Source organism: Natator depressus, chromosome 4 (genome assembly GCF_965152275.1).
Source record: "Natator depressus isolate rNatDep1 chromosome 4, rNatDep2.hap1, whole genome shotgun sequence".
Taxonomy (NCBI): Eukaryota; Metazoa; Chordata; order Testudines; family Cheloniidae; genus Natator; species Natator depressus.
Window position 1 is genome coordinate 120464594 of NC_134237.1, and position 20562 is coordinate 120485155.

The 20562-nt window shown below is 38.3% G+C and overlaps 1 protein-coding gene across 4 annotated transcripts in view; it reads right to left on the minus strand.

Annotated features, from left to right (window-relative positions):
- Window positions 1-2262: 2262 nt before the first annotated feature.
- Window positions 2263-20562, minus strand: part of RGS12 (regulator of G protein signaling 12) — a 191392-nt gene continuing 173092 nt past the window's right edge. For 2 of the 4 annotated variants that reach the window (XM_074951772.1, XM_074951773.1), the window contains 2 exons: window positions 18449-19063; window positions 2263-6690 (listed from right to left, as the gene is read on the minus strand). In XM_074951772.1, coding sequence (XP_074807873.1) covers window positions 6332-6690; window positions 18449-19063 — 974 coding nt within the window. In that variant the 3' untranslated portion in view covers window positions 2263-6331. The remainder of the gene's footprint in view (window positions 6691-18448; window positions 19064-20562) is intronic. The other 2 variants (XM_074951774.1, XM_074951775.1) reach the window with 2 other exon arrangements.

A 20562-nucleotide genomic window follows, 5' to 3' on the forward strand; every position in this document is an offset into this window, starting at 1 on the left:
CTTACAGCCATGGTTGTCCCAGTGCATTTTGGGACTTCAGAAGCACCTATCCCATAGTTCCCATAGCTCCCACAGCTTGTAGCAGCAGATTAGAGTAATTTCTAAACATAAGGTACTGCGCTGTGGGATGGAGTTAGGTGGCCTGGATGAACTCGTGCAGCTGCAATGCTCTTAGTTTCCCCACGTACACTGGGAAGAAATTATTAAACTGCATTGACTGAGACAGACCTGAGTCCAAGACTTTGTCTCAAGCTTTGTAACCAATAAAACCAAGTGCCCAGATATTAAAAAGTGCTCAGCAATCAGCAGTTGTCCCCATGCAGAGCACTTTATAATAGTTGGCCATTTCACTGATCTGCTAAAGTGGAGCTCAGTAGTTTTGAAAATCTGGCCCAGGGTGGTTGTACGGTGTCACTGATACTTTTCGATACTATTGGTACATCCTGCAGTATCTCATGCTATTTGCTGGTCTCTATGGGATACATGCATCTGGTATCATCCTTAATATATTATATCAAATGTTAGGAGAAACAACTCTAAATGATAGTAATCATTGTCAGTGCTATTCAGAAGCTGTCCAATATGGTCCACATAACTAATATTGGGTAACATTGCTTTTTTTTGGGTATTACCTCTGGCAGTTTGGGGAATGTGCCTGTGTCCAATTATGAATCCCATTTGATATTATGAACACTATTTGTACTTGTAACAGTCAGTGTGCATTCGAATCACCATTTTGTGGCAGAAAACAGACTATATCTGAAAAACCGAAAGAAGGCCATAGACCTTGAACAGCCATACCCGAGTGGAACAATGTAGCCTACTGGCCAACCCATTGACTTTTAAGAACCCTCTGCCAGCAAACCTACCCTGTGGGGTCGGAGAATGGAAAATGCCAGTATAAGAAGAGAAGCAGAGATAGGCCTCAGAACCTGGTTTTAAAAATAACATGCTCTCTGGCAAGGGGTGAAACCACTCTCAGAACCAAAAGACTCATCAAGGAGGAATGGGGCAAGAGGGACCTTACTCCCCTGAAAGACACTGAACAGAATCCAAAAGACTCAGAAATGGTGAGGTCTCTGAGAGAGGGAAATGTGTTCAGGTGTTTGTTGTTTTGTATAGATCTGTAACTCTCTTATGCTGTTTGAGAGACAAGTGTGTAAGAAGTTCTTTTGCAAAGCTTGTGTATTCCTTACTTTAACTGTCACATGGTTCTCAAAGAGTTAAACTATACTCTGGAGTGCTGATGGTGGTGAGCATGCATAAGCTCTAGGAGAGCATGCATAAGCTAGTGGTACACTTTTGGGGGGTTCAGCACAGGGCAAAAGGCAGTTGGATCACAGGGTCCCACATTCCAAGAATGGGTGCCAGACAGGGAGTCTGCACCCTTGAAGTGTTCTTGAGACACCTAAGACACAGTGCCTGGAAGTTGCTCAGATCCAGATGCTTGGAAAGCACAGGGGATCCAAAGTTTGGCCAATATAGCAGAGTGGCGATCATCCAAAGGGGAGACTGAATCAGGGCTGTAACACCATAATCAAATTATTTTTTGTCATTTAAATGATACACAGTCTGATGGAGAATCATTAAAAAACCCCTACATGAACAATTTAATTTTAACGAAGTGAGAATATAGATAGATCTGGATTTCACTTGAATCATCATTTTTACTGCTTCTTGGCTAAATGCTGATCTTACATACATCATCATCATGTCAGTGGAACTACTCCAAATGTACACCAATGTGACAGAGACCAGATTCTGGACTCATTTACACTTGTTAGGAAAGACAGGAGTAACTCCACTGAAATCAAAGGAGCTGCACCAGTGTAAAACTGGCATAAGTGAAGAGTATAAGGTCCATAATCTGGACCATTGTCTTCAGGAATTGATTGACAAGATAGAGGACTAAGCCATCAAAAAGTATATCAATTAAGCTGATTGTTTTTAAATTGCTACTAGCTCTCAGTTTTAGTGGAAATCACAATATAACAATGCATCTTAAAACCATAAAAAGAAAAGGAGTACTTGTGGCACCTTAGAGACTACCAAATTTATTAGAGCATAAGCTTTTGTGAGCTACAGCTCACTTCATCGGATGCATACAGTGGAAAATATAGTGGGGAGATTTTATATACACAGAGAACATGACACAGTGGTTGTTTCATGTTCTCTGTGTATATAAAATCTTCCCACTATATTTTCCACTGTATGCATCCGATGAAGTAAGCTGTAGCTCACAAAAGCTTATGCTCTAATAAATTTGGTAGTCTCTAAGGTGCCACAAGTACTCCTTTTCTTTTTACGGATACAGACTAACGTGGCTGCTACTCTGAAACCTGTCTTAAAACCATGTTATGTTGATAAGGTCACCCAATAGTTAAATATGCAGGACATTGCTCAAAGCACAATCACTCTTGAAAATACAATTCTGGGATTGGCTGTATCCATTTTGTTTTATTAACTCCATTAACCCTGGCAACTGATTCCAGCAGTAATACTGTGTTGGTTTAGTTTCTACATTCTCCCAGACCTTGCAAAGTAAAGCTAATATTATTAATTATTTCTAAGCTTAAGCAATAAATTGCCTTGAGCCCTAAGGTATGGGGTCATATTTTTAAACACCACTCCTGCAGCTGGAGTTTATATGTGGCTCATATTCAGAGGCAGTTTTGAATATGATATTGCTGAAATAGAGAAGAATTATTTTCCTGTATTCCAGGTTCCTTGGTTCACAGTCCTGTGCTTTCCAGGCATGCAGCCAAGTCCGGTCCTGTCTTCCCCTCCCCCTCCCTGTTTAAGAAAACCCATTTTAAGGCAGCTTTCTTTTACATCATTCATTTCTCTGAACTTGGTTGAATATCCATTCTGTCAAATCCAGTTTGCTGCCCTCAGAATCTAATACAACAGATCTTTCTTACACCTCAGCAGCTAAGTAGCCACAGAAAGGTTTTAATGGCAAACTGATATTTAATTTCTAAAATTATTATGTTTGAAAAGAGGTGAAAGGTTTATGATGAACAAAGATGGGGTGAAACAAATGCACCTTCATCCCAATATTATAACTCCATTCCCATTTCTAATTTAGCCAAATAGCTCTTTCAGATCAAGTATCCACACAGGGGAATTGCTCCAATGCCCTGGCACAGAGCATGTGTGAACATTCCAGTAGGGGACTCCACAGCGAAAGTAGTAGAACTTCTGTGAATGCAGTAGAACCTCAGAGTTATGAACACGTTGGGAATGGAGGTTGTTCATAACTCTGAAATGTTCGTAACTCTGAACAAAATGTTATGGCTGTTCTTTCAAAGGTTTACAAATGAACATCGACTTAATACAGCTTTGAAACTTTACTATGCAGAAGAAAAATGCTTTTTTAAATCTTAATTTAAATGAAACAAGCACTGAAACAGTTTCCTTACCTTGTCAAACCTTTTTAAAAAACTTTCCCCGTACTTTTAGTAGTTTATGTTTAACACAGTACTGTAGTGTACAGTATTTGCTTCTTTTTTTTATTTTTTTCTCTCTGCTGCCTGATTACATACTTCTGGTTCCAAATGAGGTGTGTAGTTGATCGGTTAGTTCATAACTCTGAGGTTCTACTAAAGTCTAGTAATGATAGCAGGGGCCTGGGAGGCACATTCAAAGATGTCATTAAGATCTTGGTCACAGAACTCCCTTTGGTTTCAATGGGAATTCTGCAAACAGAGGATCACTTACAGGATCAGGTCTTTGACGAGTATACATGCAGCTAAGGCAAGTTACAGTGTCCCACCAAAATTTTGATCAGGAATCATCCTAGACACCAACTACTGCATTTCAGTTTTAAATATTCACTACAGTATTGGGGCAGGAGTTGATTTTCAAAGACACACCGCAAGGTGCAACATATTCAGGGGCAGATGGCAAGAAGCCCATTTGTTGGGGATTACTGATGTGTGAAGATACTTTGCTTTGATCAGAGCAAAGCTCTCAGCCGAAAACATGGACATTTATAAAGATGAAAACCTGTCCTGCCAGCAGTGAATTTGTATCATAATGGTGTCAATACAATGACACAAGACAGCTGGAATATGGGGAAAAGATCTTAAAGAATACAGAGATGTTTTAAATTATCTCTCAAGATAATTATACTAATCCTATAGATGCAGTATAAGAAGATATAGAATAATGTATCCTATGGACTACAATCTACAGCCAGTATGAAAACTTTGAAGACTTAAGTTCTCCATTTAGCCACAGAACAAGTAGCAGCTGAGTACCAGCAGGGAAAGCTCCCCCATACCGCATCACCAATGTCCTTTAACCACTACATTATAGTGTTGACAAGTAACCACCAGATGCTAGTTTATACCAGCTTATAGGCTCATTGCATTATTGCCTTAACTTATACCTATGCCTCATCTAGTAAATATCTATACTTATAGGCTACACTAGGGATAAGAGTTACTTCAGGCTCAGTGCCTATTCAGTCCCTGCCAGGATGACTGCACTTACTTCCAAATATGGTGGGTTTCTGTGATGTAGGTATCTAGCCACAGGGAACTGGACTCCCATAGCCAACTCACTTCATTTACAGTCCGATGATAGCTTTCTGCTACCACTGGCACAAGTAAGATTTGAATCACTAATTTAGAGCTGAAAGTCTCCGTATCTCCTTATGAATACACTGAGTTTTTCAATGCCCCTACTGTAGAAGATACTGCAGTATCAGCACAACTTTAATGTTATTCTCAGTCCAATCTTAATTTTGGAAATTTGTTAAGGAGCAGCTGTTTTTCATGACAGGTATATATTACTCATCCACCAACAACTGTATTAAAAAAAGTAAACAATCCTGAGCATACAGTTGACTGAGCTGGGTTTAATGTTAGCAAATGTGTTCCCCAAACCTAGGGCCAAAGTCTCTACTGGTGTAAATAAGTGAAACTCCACTGAAGTTAATGGAGCTGTGCCCATAATTTTTTACATTGGGAAGGTCTTATATTACTGTTGCATAATCTTAAGAATCTGCAAACCCTTTAGACATGGCAAATACATCTGAGCTTTAAAAACTGATTAATTTGCTATAGCATTTCCCTGTTATGAAAAAGTTCACAATTTGTGATAAGCTTCGTGAAGGAGGAGCAATGAAAAATAGGTTACTTAGCAATAACAGTAGTTCTCCAGATTTATTGCCTCTTCAGATCCACAATCTAGGAGCCATGCACTATGCCTCATGAGTCCCAGAATCAATTCAAAGCAGTGAACCGATATGCAACTTAATGTATACATTCAAGACTGTGTCAAACAGAGATTGATAGAGGCCCATGCTTCACATTTCTTCAATACCTCTTTCAGCTCCCAGAATCATTACTAATTCAAAAGAAATGGGAAAGAAAGAAGAACAAGTGTAGATCTGCAGAGACAATAAATTCAGAGAACAGCCAAGAATCCTTTCTTCTTCCTTCATAATTACTCACTAGTTTAGAAGATTAGCTAAAAATACCAATCTAACCTAGAAGGAGGAAGAGGAATATTTAATTATAGATTAAAATAAACTCACAGACAGAGAGAGAACAGTGCCATGTAAAGATTTGGATGACCTCCATGCAGCTGCTTTATAAATCACTGCTATGGATATGTTACCAAGGCAAGCTACAGAAGCTGCTTTGCTCTGTCTGAATGAGCTTTATGGCTTTCTTGAATCTGGATTCCTGCCTGTGTAAAAAGCATGCCAGAATGCATATATCCACTCAGGTAATCTTTATAACGAGATTGAACTCCCCCTGGATTTCTCAAATGCTATCAGTAGACAGGAAGATTTGCCAAACAAAGAGTCTCAATGCTGTCCAAATAATAACGAATAGTACACTTCTCATCCAAAATACAAGTCTAGCAGTACCAAGGAATACTGTGGACTAGGAAAATACATTAGAAGATTAAGATGAAAAACCAAGACCACCTTCTGTAAAAACCTAGGTGGGACTTAAAATGACTTTGTCTTTCTCAAAGACATTAAAGGATGGCTTTATGCCGTGAGAATTTTAATCTCACCAATTTGGTCAAAGTACCAACAGGAACCATGATATGGAAAACAACATTAGAAAGTCCATTAGGTGACAGAACAAAATTAAATATCTCAACACTTTTGTTAAATACTACTTTTCATTATACAGGTTCCAATTCATATAAGTACTGATCTTGGGAGATGCTGACTATTTTAAATGCCCATTGAAGCCAATAGGAATTGAAAACACTGAGTAACTTGCAGGAACATGCTCATAATGCATAGCTCTAGTGCTAACGATGCCAGGCAAAAATGCTGAAGCTGTTAATTAAAAATAAAGATTTAAACAAAAGTAGCTTTGTATTGATTCTCAGCACCCTTGTTTTTCTCACTCTTGACAGTAATCAAAGAGGGGAGGTCTGATGTCCTATAAACTCCTGTCCGCATCCTCCCCTGGCAAGATCTCAGTTCAGAGATACAGCCTTCGAAGCTGAGGTTCCCTTCTGAATCATCACAGGATCGTGTGCCACTGTCTTCCAGTTTAACTCCATCCACATCAATTACTCTGTTTACAGAAGTGGGAAGATTATCCCTACCACCAGGAGGATTAAGGCTTCTGTTGGTCTTTGTTTTGTGAGAGCTTTGCTCACAGAAGTTTCCTGCAGCCCCTGGTGAATATTTTTTCTTTCTGTGGTTCATACCTAACAAAGAATAATAATAATAAAACAAATTATGTATCTTCTGATTTATTGTAAACAGTTACAGTCTTTAAATTACACTGGGCAAACTCTTCTCTCAGGTCCTCATGGCAAGTAGTCAACCAGGGTATTCTACTATTCCACTGGGAGATTTATGTATGTACCAATAAGGACGGGGAAAAAAATGCCAGTTTGGTACCTACTCAGGTGAATTTTGCCATAATTTAGTCTGTACCTTTCTTAGTTTAGAAATTGTAATTAGCATTATCCAATGTATACAAAAATGAGCATACAGTAAATGATGCCTTAATAAAACAAATTATTGTCCAGGATGAATCTCTACTGACTCCCCAAAAATTTTCACACCAGCAGGGGCAAACCCAAAGAGGAAGATTGCAACATTTCCAGCATCAGCCAGAGGAGGAAAAAATAATGGAACAAAATGGGAGGACCACATTTCCTCATTTTATCACCTTATTGAGATATTATTTTTACTCAGCTCGAGATTCATCTGTTCCCAGAAGTTGCAATTCATTCTATTAAGCTGAAAGCTGCCAATTATGGACTGCTAGATTTCAGTGTAAGACCCAATGTAGCATATAGTAGGATGAGAAATAACCTAGCTTGTTAATGGGGGGGAACACACCTTGTTTGAATAATGCTTGACAATTTTTGCCACCGGACTCCTCGTTGTTTTTGACAATTCTTGATTGTGTCTGATTTCTTAAAATAAAAGTTTAAGGTGCTGAGAACAGTATCCACAATTGAGAGGAGTTGCTACAGCGTGGGTCCATTCTCTGGCATTAATCATGCAATCTTATCATTATATCCCTGGTGCTCCCCTATCCCAAGTCTTCCCCATCCATGCTGTTAGGTCTCTCAAATATTTTGTACAGTGCCCAAAATCAGTGCTTTGCGCTGAGCACTCAGGCTGAGATTTTCAAAGGTATGCATACACTTAGAAAGTGTGTCATGTTAGCAAATACATTTTAACTATATAATAAACATGATTTTGCCCAAAGTGAGAACTTTAACTACCCAGATACCTGTTGGAAAAATAATATGGAAAACACAAAATCTTCAATATGTTCTTGGAATGTGTTGGGAACAATATTTCATTTCAGAAGGTGGAGGAAGGTTGTTTTACATGTGAATCTGAAGGTGAAAGGCAACTTGAAAGTGACCATGAAATGATAGATTTCCTTATTCTAAGGGAAGAAAGGAGTGACGGAATCGGAATAAAGAGAATGGACGTCAAAAAAGCAAACTTTTACAAACTCAGAGAACTGGAATGCAAGGTCCCATAGGAAAAACATCTAAGGAAAAAGATTGTTCAGGAGAGCTGGCAGTTTTTCAGAGAGACAATATTAAAGGCAAAACAATCAACTATCCTGATATGAAGGAAAGACAGGAAAGAAATGTAAGAAAGACACCAATATGGCTGCATCAAGAGCTCTTTAATGACCTGAAAATCAAAAATGAATCCTACAAAATGTGGAAACATGGACAAATTGCTAAGGACGGGTACAAAAGAATAGCACAAGCATGCAGAGACACCATTGGAAAGGGTAAGGCACAAAATGAGTTACACCTAGCAAGGGATATAAAAAGCAAAAAGAAGAGGGTCTACAAATACACGAGGAGCAAGAGAAAGACAAAGAAAAGTGCACATCTACTATTTAGCAGGGAAGGAGACCTATGAATGACATCAAGAAGACTGAGGACTGTAATACCTATTTTGTTTCAGTCTTCACTAGAAAGGTTATTTGTGTCTAGATGCATAGCACAATTAATATTAAGAACAAGAGGGAGAGCAGGGAAGGAACAGGTTAAAGACCATTTAGATAAGTTAGATGTATTCAAATCAGCAGGGCCTGACAAAATTCAGGGAAGGGTACTTAAGGAGCTAGCTGAAGCAATCTCCAAGCCATTAGCAATTATCTTTCAGAACTCACAAAGGATGGGTGAGGTCTCAGAGGGCTGGAGAAGTGTAAACACAGTACATATCCTTAAAAGGGTGAACAAAAAGAAATCATAGATCAGTCTGCATAACTTCAATACCTGGAAAGATACGGGAACAAATTATTTAACAATCAATTTCTAAGCTCATAGAGGATAATAGCCAACATGGATTTGTCAAGTGCAAATCATACCAAACCAATCTAATTTCCCTTCTTTGACAGGGATAATCATGGAATCATAGAATATCAGGGTTGGAAGGGACCTCAGGAGATCATCTAGTCCAACCCCCCTCCTCAAAGCAGGACCAATCCCCAATTTTTGCCCCAGATCCCTAAATGGCCCCCGCAAGGATTGAACTCACAAACCGGGGTTTAGTAGGCTAATGTTCAAACCACTGAGCTATCCCTCCCCCCCCATGGCCTAGTGAATGGTGGGAGAAGCAATAGCTGTGGTATATCTTGATTTTAGTAAAACTTTTGACACGGTACCACCTGACATACTTATAAGTAAAGTTGGAAAATATAGCTTAGAAGGAATAACTATAATTTAGCCGCTCAACAGGCTGAAAACCACACTCAAAGATTAGTTGCTTTCAAACTGGGAGGATGTATCTAGTGGGGTCCTGCAGGGGTCTGTCCTGGGTCCAGTAGTATTTCAATATTTTCGTTAATAACTTGGATAGTGGAGTAGAGAGTATCCTTGTAACATTTTCAGATGACACCAAGCTGGAAGGGATTGTAAACACTTTGGAGGATAGGATTAGGCTTCAAAACAACCTTGATAAACTGGAGAATTGGTCTGAAATCAACAAGATGAAATTCAGTAAAGATAAGTGCAAAATACTACACTTAGGGAAAAAAATTAAATGCACAACTACAAAACGGGAAATTACTGGGTCAAAGGTCCCCAAACTGTGGGGCGTGCACCCCTTGGGGAGGGCATGGAGGAATACTTGGGGTGAGGGGCACAGCTGGGGCTCAGGCCACCCCCCACAGGGTGCAGGCAGAGAACAACACCTAGCTCTGCTCCTGCCCTGGCCCAAGGTGCCGGCCTCACAGCGGAGTCCCCGCCCTGCCCCTGCCCCCAGCCTTGGCCCCCTTACTCCTGTCCACGTTCTTTCCCTCCCTGGAGCTGCAGCTCCACTCTGGGCCCCGGGGCGGGGGGGTGGAGGGGGGAGAAGGAGGACAGGGTAAGGCGGACTCAACCCTGAAAAGTTTGGGGACCACTGGGCTAGGTAGTAGTACTACTGAAACAAATCTGGGGTTTATAGCGGGTCACAATTTGAATCAGAGTCAACAATGTGATGCAGTTACAAAAAAAGTCTAATATTCTGCGGTTTATGAACAGGAGTGTTAGATGTAAGACATCGGAAGTAATTGTTCTGCTTTACGTATCACTCGTTAGGCTTCAGCTGAAGTACTAGCTCCAGTTTTGAGTGCTACACTTCAAGAAAGATGTGGAGAAACTGGAAAGAATCCAGAGGAGAGCAATCAAAATGATAAATGTTTTAGAACTGACCTATAAGGAAAAGTTAAAAAAATGAGTACGTTTATTAGTCTTGAGAAAAGAAGACTGAGGGAGGACCTGATACAGCCCTTAATGTATTTGAAGACTGTTAATAAAGAAGGCTGTCTTCAGCTGTTCTCAAAGTCCACTGAAGTAAGGCAAGAAGTAATTGGCTTAATCTGAAGCAAGGAACATTTAGGTTAGATATTAGGAAAACCTTTCTAACTATAAGGATAGTTAAGCACTGGAATAGGTTACCGAGGGAGGTTGTAGAATCCCTCTCACTGGAGATTTTTAAGAACAGGTTAGACAAACACATGTCAGGGATGGTCTATGCATACTTGGTCCTGCCTCTTTGCAGGGGGATAAACTACATGGTCTCTCAAGGTTCCTTGCAGCCCTACATTAGTATGATTCTGTAAGAGCAAACATGTTTAAGAATATGATAGCTGGTTGTCATTAACCCTAGAGTGGAGCTCTAAGTTTAACCTCAAGCAGAAAACACATTTTTCAACGTCATTTCCACTACATGCATCCGACGAAGTGGGTATTAACCCACAAAAGCTTATGCTCCAATACATCTGTTAGTCTATAAGGTGCCACAGGACTCTTTGCCATTTTTCAGCATGACTTTTTCCTGTCTACACAAACTGCTAAGCAGGGGTTAAAGCAGTTTGAAACATGAGGAGGGGGAACACTCCCTATATTTTTAGTAGAGGAGGGGGAGCAGAGTTAGGATATAGATATTCAGGCCTGTCTGTAAAGGCCTATACTCTAAGAATTTAGGTGTATTCTTATCACTTGGCTAGTTATAGAGGTATAAAAGAATCAAAATCACTGTCTGCTGGTGTAAGAGCCTTCTCTTACTGTGACAGTCTGAGGCCCTGTTCTTAGGCTAAGGCCTTTGGCTAAGCAGCAGAGGCAGCCATAAGATGGGAAGCGAACGGTCGCATCCTCACATTCCAACCTAGTCACACTGAAATCAGGTGCTATTGGGCTGTTAGGAATACAATCCTGTCCTGATAATGCCTATCGCCTCAAGAGAAAGGGAAGTGCCTAGAAGATGTAAAAGGAAACTTAGTTTGATAGCATCCTGTCTTGCAAGAACTCACTTATCAATAGCTGGGATGTGAAATCCTCATTTCTGTGTTTGTTCTATCACTGTAGTCCCCATTTCCCTATTGTTTGTCTGCATAATCTCTGTCTGGTTCTGTGATTGCTTCTGTCTGCTGTATAATTAATTTTGCTGGGTGTAAACTAATTAAGGTGGTGGGATATAATTGGTTAAATAATCATGTTACAATATGTTAGGATTGGTTAGTTAAATTTCAGTAAAATGATTGGTTAAGGTAGAGCTAAGCAGAACTCAAGTTTTACTAAATAGTCTGCAGTCAATCAGGAAGTGAGTGTGTGTGTGTGTGTGTGTGAGGGGGAAATGGGAACAGGGAACGGGGGTGGGGAAATTGGAATCATGTTTTGCTAAGGGCAGGAATGGGAACAGAGACACAGGTAAGGCTCTGTGGTGTCAGAGCTGGGAAGGGGGACACTAAGGAAGGAAACTGGAATCATGCTTGCTGGAAGTTCATCCCAATAAACATCTAATTGTTTGCACCTTTAGACTTCGGGTATCGTTGCTCTCTGTTCATGCGAGAAGGACCAGGGAAGTAAGTGGGTGAAGGAATAAGCCCCCTAACAAGCAGCGTTCCCTGACACACTCCTTTAAGATCCAGAGGTTGTCATGTTTAACATCATGTTAGTTAAAACATGTCAGTTAACATGGTTTTCTATGATGATATATTTTCCCACAGGCAACTAGGGGATTTAACCACACAACTCCCATGGGGATATAATATAACCCATGGGAGTTGTGTGGCAAATTCCATAGCTGACTTTGAAAATCTCAATTAATGTCTTTATATTTATTCTGTAACACACCTAGTACACTTCCGGGTACCATAAGATCCGGGTACCATAATTATTAATAAATATACTAATTAAGATCACTTTGGTATGAAGATGTGTAAAATTGCCTGGGATGCAAACGAAAGCAAATTTCATGCTGTTGCAGAAAATCCTTGAGAAAACTTCTGTACAGAGAGGTTTCTATAAAATTAAACTACATTCCAAATAATGCAATAATATTCCACTGCTTTAGATAAAGTGAAGAGGGATGCCTCAAACCGGAAACGTTAGCTTTTTTTACTTCCCAGGGAACTAGATGAAATTCTAGATAAACCAACTGAGTAATAGCAGAGGAAAGGCAGGAAGCTTCTTCTGGCATGTCAGCCTGCTAAATTACAGCTACCCTTTAATGGGGCCATATCAGATATATTATTGTGTTTATGTGGTTATATGTCAAACAAAGCATCAGCTTGATCTGAACTACTGTTTGGGTGGCATGGGTGAATAAATACTGTACTCCTACTCCAGAATGTTTGTTCTATATGAGGCAATGAAATATTTCTCTTACTTCTCTTTATTCTATCCATAAGAACAGATCTCTGGCTCTACTTTCATGTCCTTTTAAAAATGGTATTCTCTGCAATGCCAGATTATACTAACAACAACGAGCAAGAACAACGAATAATTTGCACTTATACACCAACTTCTGTCCAGGAATATAAAAATGCCGTATTATTAATAATATTTTGTTATATAAATTAATGAAGCATCATATCACTGTGAGGAAGTACTGTGTTGTTCTCATTAAAGACATTTAAAATTTTTCTTTAGTGCCTTTTACCGTCATATCTAAGCAATCAGTACTGTACAAAACGCCTTAAACTTCATTTTTTGCAAGGGTAAAAATAGAGGAGATAAAAAGCAAACACAATTAAGGTATAAAAAATAACGAATGACATGGAGAGGGTAAACTGTGTGGTCCTATTTACTCTCTTATATTATAGGAATGGGATAATCAATGAAATTGAAAGTCAGCTAATTGAACACTGATATAAGTCAATACTTTGTTATGCAGCACAGTTAGCCTGTGGAATTGCCATCTGATAGCATTACAGCCAAGGACCAAATGCTCAGCTGGTGTAAATTGTCCTAGCTCCACTGATTTCAAATGCAACAATTTCCACAAGTTGAAGAGCTGTCTACAAGAATTTAGAAGGATTAAAAAAGAACTGGAAGTACTTTAAGATCTACCAATGAAAAGCTCTGTGTAAGAACTAAGTATTATTGTTATACTTATATGGATAATTAAAACATCTACAACTACACTGGAGCTCAGCTGTAACTAAAAGGCTCACCAAGGTGAGTACGGATTGCACAGCTGGGCTCTTACATAGGATTTTAAACAAACAAAAAGCAAAAGTTTGGAAGTCTGAATGCTTAGGAGGACATGTGCTCATGTCTGCAGTTTCCAAAGAGTTAATGAACAGGCAGTTCCTTAGATAACCTCATCTTCTGGTTTCTTTCATCATTCCCTCCCTTTCGTTTAGAGTCTATATATTGTTACTATTCACTCATGCTGATTGTAAAAAGTCCTACCATGAAAAGGTGTATGCATTTATGCAGAGTGCACAGTACTTCAGTGGATTTATTGCTCTTTTGTATGAACCATACCTTGAACTGAGACGCAAATCTAAGCAAGGTACTTGGATTTTCTCAGGTAGCTTCTTTAAGACTCATGAAATATTTTATTGGGGGAATTCTGCGCCACTGTGGAATGCAGTGTTTTGCAAAATTCCCTGTTTTTTCTGAAGAATTTCTGGCCACCACTAGGGCCACTGGACTCTGCAGTGCCCAGCTTGCAGTGAGTTGAGCGCCCAGCCTGGCTAGGCTGGAGGCTGCATGTTCTTTGATCCTCATTCTCCCAGGGATGGGAGATGGCCTGGGACACCCAGCTAGCTCTGGCAAAGGCTGAGGAAGGGCAGGGCCACAACACACCATGTACCCCGGTGAGTCAGTAAAGAAGTTGGAGGCGTGTAAAGGCTCTGGGGGTGCTGGTGTCTGGGCTGGGGGCTGCCCCATGGCTGGACTCTGTGGAGAGGTGGGTGCTGGTGTCTGGGGGTGCCCCACGGCTGGGCTCTGGCAGGAGCGGTGTGTGGGTGTCTGGGCTGGGGGGTGCCCCATGGCTGGGCTATGGGGGAAAAGGGGTGTAGGTGTCTGGGCCAGGGGGTGCCCTGCAGCTGCGCTCTAGAGGGATGGGATTTCATGTGTCTGGGCTCTGGGGGCCCCACACAGCTCCCTCCAGCTGGAACTGGGTTGCTGTAGGGGTTTCTTTAACTCTCTACTCTTGTGGGGTTTTTTTTCCTGGTGTCTGTATTGTTGACATATGTGTTGACAGGTATTTTTAAATAAATTATCACAATAATTTAAACTGGAGTGATTACTCCTGGGGGAATTCTGTGCCAAAAAATTAAAAACTCTGTGCACAATATTTTAAAATTCTCAAAAATTCTGCATATTTTATTTGTTAAAATAACACAATCTACAGTAAATATCTGACCAAGTGCAGACATGCTCAAGGTAACTGAACATACTTTGGACATTTTAGAAAAGGATCTACCCACCAAACACATGGTATAATGCTCAGGGTATAATACTTTGAGGAAATAAATAAAATATTTTAGGGCTTGTTGGCATAGTCACGACCTCCTGCAATGCTATATGGTAAAACAGAGCAAAATTTAAACTACCTTGCTGACTCCAAAACCAGCCAGGACTGGGAACTAGTGCATTCCATCTCTGAGGTTAGGGAGGGAGGACCAGATCTGCAGCTAGAGTAAATAGGAGTAGTTCCATTTACTTAAATCTGATGTGCTGATTTACACCAGCCAATGATCTACTCCAAATGTTTTACATTAACTACAAATCTTGTGAGCAGAAGGAGCACATAAATTGTGTGGCACAATTCCTATAACTAATTACTTAGTGGTGTTGAATGGCACCAGAATCCAATTCTTTTTCGTCAGAAAAACGGTAGCTTCAAGGTGTGGCCTTTAATACTGGTGATTTTGTAGATGGTCTTCTAGTCTCTGAGTCTGTACTTAACCAATATGTTGCTGGAGAGACAATATTTCAGATGTGACTTAAAACAGAGGATCTTCCACTGTGATCATTCAATATACGATGGCACTTTTCTCAGTGGGGTTTACCTTGATGCCCTAGCTAATTGCATTCTGTATGCCTCAAATTACTTCTGTAGTTTCATCTGGAAACAGTCCTACGCTGTTGGGAATAGGACTGTAAGCTGTTAGACACCCAGACCATGGCTGCCTTTCAGTGGGGATGAAATGATCCCCATACTGGTCTATAGTGTGCACATTATTTTATTATGTGCTTTGGGACTTTTGAGATGAAAATTACTTTTTACATTTAAGATTATTTTTATAGGGCTTTCATTTAATTGTGTAAAGCTATCATATTTAATTATGGCAAAAGCCCTCAATGGTGTCTGTGACACAAAGATAAAGTACATGATCACTTGTCCTCAGAATAAAAATGAAAATCATTACATTCTGGTGTAATTCCACAGGGAGATTATTAGTTATCTGTTGTTAAAAAAGTCTGTCTCTGCCTTCAAACAGGGAATTGCAGCAATGGGTTAAAAAGGGCTTTGTTTTCTTTCACAGAGACCAACAGCTGTAAGTTAATATACTGACAAATTGGGAAAAATGGAGGCCTCAGTCAGCAAAAAAGGTTAAAAGATAAGGTGCTCCAACAGGTTTTGCAATCCTGCTGTGGAGAGCCCATCTCTAGAAGTGAAAAGGGTAGTTCAGTCTCAATAGCTGAGACTGCCAAATGAAGGGGCCATTATGTTGGTGGCTTCACTTACAACTGAACTGAGAATACCAATTCACTTCAGAGACCAGTGAAACATTGGTGACTCTTACAGAGTAAGAAAAAGAAATGATTGAGTACAGGATTTAGCCCATGAACCCTAAGACAGAAAATAATCTCTTTTCAGAGAATTCAATGTTGTTACGATTATTCAAAGTCGTCGTCGTTCTTACTCAAAGAATTAAAATACACTTTGTATGTGACAGGAGGTAACAAGGAATTTGAGAAGTAAAGATTTCTAAGATTTAAATACTTTGTTTTTCAAATTACAACATGGTTTACATTAATTGCAATAGACATACTACCCACACTGTATAAGTACTACAGGCCAATCTGCTTTCTTATCTGTCCGTAGGTGTGTGCCTGCAGCTGCCACTGATTTCAATGGGAGCTGCCAGAATCTAAATGCAACATCTGGCCCTATTTAAAGGGCCTGTATTTAGGATATTAAATTTTCTCCTCATAATTTCTCTACTATCAAGTTTGTCTCATTGTAATTTTGTTAGTCGATACCTATTAATATGTATGTTACAAGATCTGAACCGATACCACTATGTTAAATAGAGAACCAATATTAGGACATTTAAAATATAGTAAGGTTAATGTAATATTTACATTTTAATTGCATTCAATCTGTTAAATTAGGCCTGTAAGTTTCTACAAAGACAGAATATTTTTAAAATAATGAAGAAAATCAAAGCTTAAACCAGTCTTGTATAAGTAGGTATAGAATTTATTACTCCTGAAAGAACAAAGATACAAAATACATGTGAAAACTACATAAAGATCTCTACAAAGTGAAAGTAGAAAGTAAGAAAAGTGAAAGTACAGCAGTTACACAGAAAGGTATGGCATGCATTAAAATATTGTAAGTTCATAATGTTTTTAAGTGCAAATGTTCTTATATCAGCTTCCATTGAAAAGGATGCAAATTGAATTCCATCTTGTACACTCATCAAAAGGACACTGACACAGATATATAAATATGTACATAAACATGTCTTAAATACACTTTGTGTGTTCTCCTATGGAGGCATCTAGATTACAAGTCTGTTTAAAATCTAATTTAAAGAATTAAACTGGTAGCATTTATAGAACATTTTGCAACTACTATTAAGATAGAGCTTGTTTTGTTTTGTTAAGAGCAGCAGGATGCAATAGTTCACATTGCCATTTGTAAGCATGTAACAATCAAAGAAATATTTACAAATCATTGGCAGTACAGATAAGAAACAGGATCAAATACTCTCTGTAATAAGATAAATAATTCAAATGTATATTTTCACATCACAAAGAAATGTGAAACAAATCATGGCACTGAAACATCAAAAATAACTTTAGCACAGATACCTTTTCTTATATTTTTCATTAAAGAGTACAGTACAATGACTGTAAAATGTAAATGCCACAACACTCAATCTATCACTTCTTGTTTCTGGTAATAGCAATTATTATGAGTTCATGTTTATGAGGAATAATACTGATCCGTGATACTGCTGAAACTTACATTCTAATGTCCTCCATTTTCTTAAAAATGGTCTGCTAGAATAAGCTGTTTCAAATATGAAAACTTTGGGAATTATATTTTAATGCAATCTATTGCTTTGGGTACCAAAGGAGAAAAGAGAAACAGTGTAAGGGTTATATTTTTAGATAAAAATATAATTTATTAAAGATTAAAAATATTCAAGATTTATCCTGTTTCTGTTTTACTGTAAACAGTGCTGCAATTTTCAACATATATTTAGAGTTCTTCCTACAACACCGGAACTGCCAAATGTTTAAAAAAAAAAAAAAAAGTGTGTGTGGGGGGGAGGAAATCATTAAACTTGTGATACTAAAAACCCTAATGATTTAATCTCATTGTTACTAATGGTTCAGAAAATGTTACTGAGTCACTGGTAAGCAGGTCAGATATTTATATTTAAGTATTGTGTGATGTATGAGATTAAACCGTAAATTACTTAATTATAGCATCAGAGGAGTAGCCATGTTAGTCTGTATCCACAAAAACAATGAGGAGTCTGGTGGCACCTTAAAGACTAACAAGATTTATTTGGGCATAAGCTTTCGTGCGTAAAATAACCACTTCTTGCATCTGAAGATGGATAAAAAACCACCACCATGCATCTGAAGAAGTGGTTTTTTTTACCCACGAAAGCTTATGCCCAAATAAATCTGTTAGTCTTTAAGGTGCCACCAGACTCCTCGTTGTTTTAATTATAGCAAATATTGTGTTTGTTTTTTAATGTGTGCATTAAAGTCTCACACTGAAAGGTCACTTGCAGCCTTTCATTTTATTTAGCACACACGTACTCAGTCCAAACAAAAATATGTTTTAAAGGCAACCAGAAATGTAACTTAACAGTGAATAAAGGAATAAAACTTATTTAAAATTAAAATGTAATGTGCAGAGATAGTTTTGTTTGTTGTAGTGATAAACAATATAAAGGGAAGATAATTTTACATAAAAGGAAAGACTATTAAAAACTAGAAATACCTGAATTGGATCTTTGATATCCAGAATTTTCCTGATTACCTGCCAGTGGAGTTGGCGGTGGATAGTTGGCTTCTGTGAGTTTACTGATGTCTGATCGTGGTGTTGGTGGTGGCGGCAGTAAGGTGCTGTTAGGGCTACTAATATCTCCTTCAGCCACAAGAGTCAAGTCTGCTACATTTTCATCATCTATAGTCTGTATGTCTTCAGCCTGTAATTCTCTTGATTGCCTTTTCCATATTGTTGTATTGTTTTCCTGTACATGTGCAATTGGAGACAATGGGGCACTAAAAGGAACATCGTAAGTCTTCTGACTGTTGAGCGTTGTCAAAGCAGACTTATGTTTATTTTCTGAATGACCTGTTTTCTTAATTGAATTTTCATTACAGTTTTGCATAGACTCCAGTTTTCCACTTGGCTGTGCACATTTATCCTTGCCATCATTTTTTGCAATTCTCTTGCTGAGACCTTTAGAACTCACTGGTGTAGATGAGGGTCGTTCTTGTCCACTGGGAGGTAAACAAAGAAAATCAGGTAGAACAAGGTCTTCTTTCCTTAGCAGCCCACGTTGGTCATCTGCTCTGTTACTTTGAGCTTTGGATATGAGTTCAAAAAACTCTATTTAGAAGAAAACCCAAAATTGACAAATTTTTGTCAGAAAATGAAAGCCATTAAAATGTCAACCATTAGCATATTTATTCTCAATGAAGACCTTCAGTTATTTTCAATGCTGCCTTGAAATTAGATTTTATATTAATTAGGAACTTTTTCAATTGCAGCAATGTTCACTAGCAGCATTATAATTAAGATAATCAAGATTGCTACTGTAAGCAATTTTGCAATTTAGAACAGCTGCATTTCACTCTGGGCTAAAATTCTGCATACCAAGTCTGCGTCCTAAACAAATTTTTTATTTTACGCACTAAAAATGAATCTTTATGTGTTTTTAATTCTTATTACATAACAAAGCTTTGGTCCTACTGAAATTTAATGGATTGTAAGATTAGGATGCACATTTGTATATTCTAAATGCTTCTTTGCACACCTCAATTTAAAAATAGTCAGCTCTCTGAAAGCTTACTGGTCCAGAATGTAGACAATCCTCTTAGAAGACTTTTTTTTTCAGTTTAATAATAATGTGTCAATCTGGAACTTTTAGCCAAAACTTTGAATTTCATTGATGGAGTAGATTTAAGACAAAAATCTTAGTTTTATCATAATGTTGTTTTGTGATGTAATATAATTTATATATGTGTAACTGATACACATTTAGGACAATTCATTATTTTGTTCTGGAAAGCCTCAAAGCTTAGCAACCAGAAATTTTAGACCTTGAGCCAAGAAGGATACCGCTCCCAAAAATGAAATAAACCAATGATAACTTAACCCTTTGGTACCAATCACCCAACTGCTTCAAAATTGCTAAAATGGGACCTTCTCACATCCCCCTTACTCAGGAAGAAGGGCAGGATTACACCCTGGATCAAGCTCCAGGAGCTACTGCTATCTTTACATTTCTGGAGATTAAAGTTCAAACTCATTTTAGGACCCACGTGAAATCAGTTTTGTGGTTTCAACCCAGTTTACACTGATTGTCCAAATAAAAAAAAATCAACAAATTTCACTGCAAAACCAAAACGTTTAGTTTTAGCAACAATGTTTTTTTGACATAATATAAAGTCATATGTTACACTCCTAGAACTTACTTTACTTACAACTTTCTAACACTATTTTTGGGTGGTTTGGCAGAATCAGTAGGAATGTTGTGTGAAAATAATTTTCAATAGGTTTGCAAAATGTTAGAAAATACATGGAGTTTGAACCTAAAGCATTTTGTAGCCCCAAAATATAATTTTTGCCAAAGTTTTGCAAAATGGCAGTATGCACATCAAAACATAAAATATTTCAGAAATGTGTGTGTTTTGGACAAAAGCTGATTCTTCCTGAATTTTCAAATTTCATAAAGATTTTTCATTAAAAAATGCTCTATAATATTCAATAGGTCTTTCCCAAACTTGGATCAATTTCACAAAATCAAAATAAAATATGAAAGACTCAAATTCTGAGGTCTTCAAATTATGTTAATATTTCACTTGGCCTCAATAAGAAAATGAATT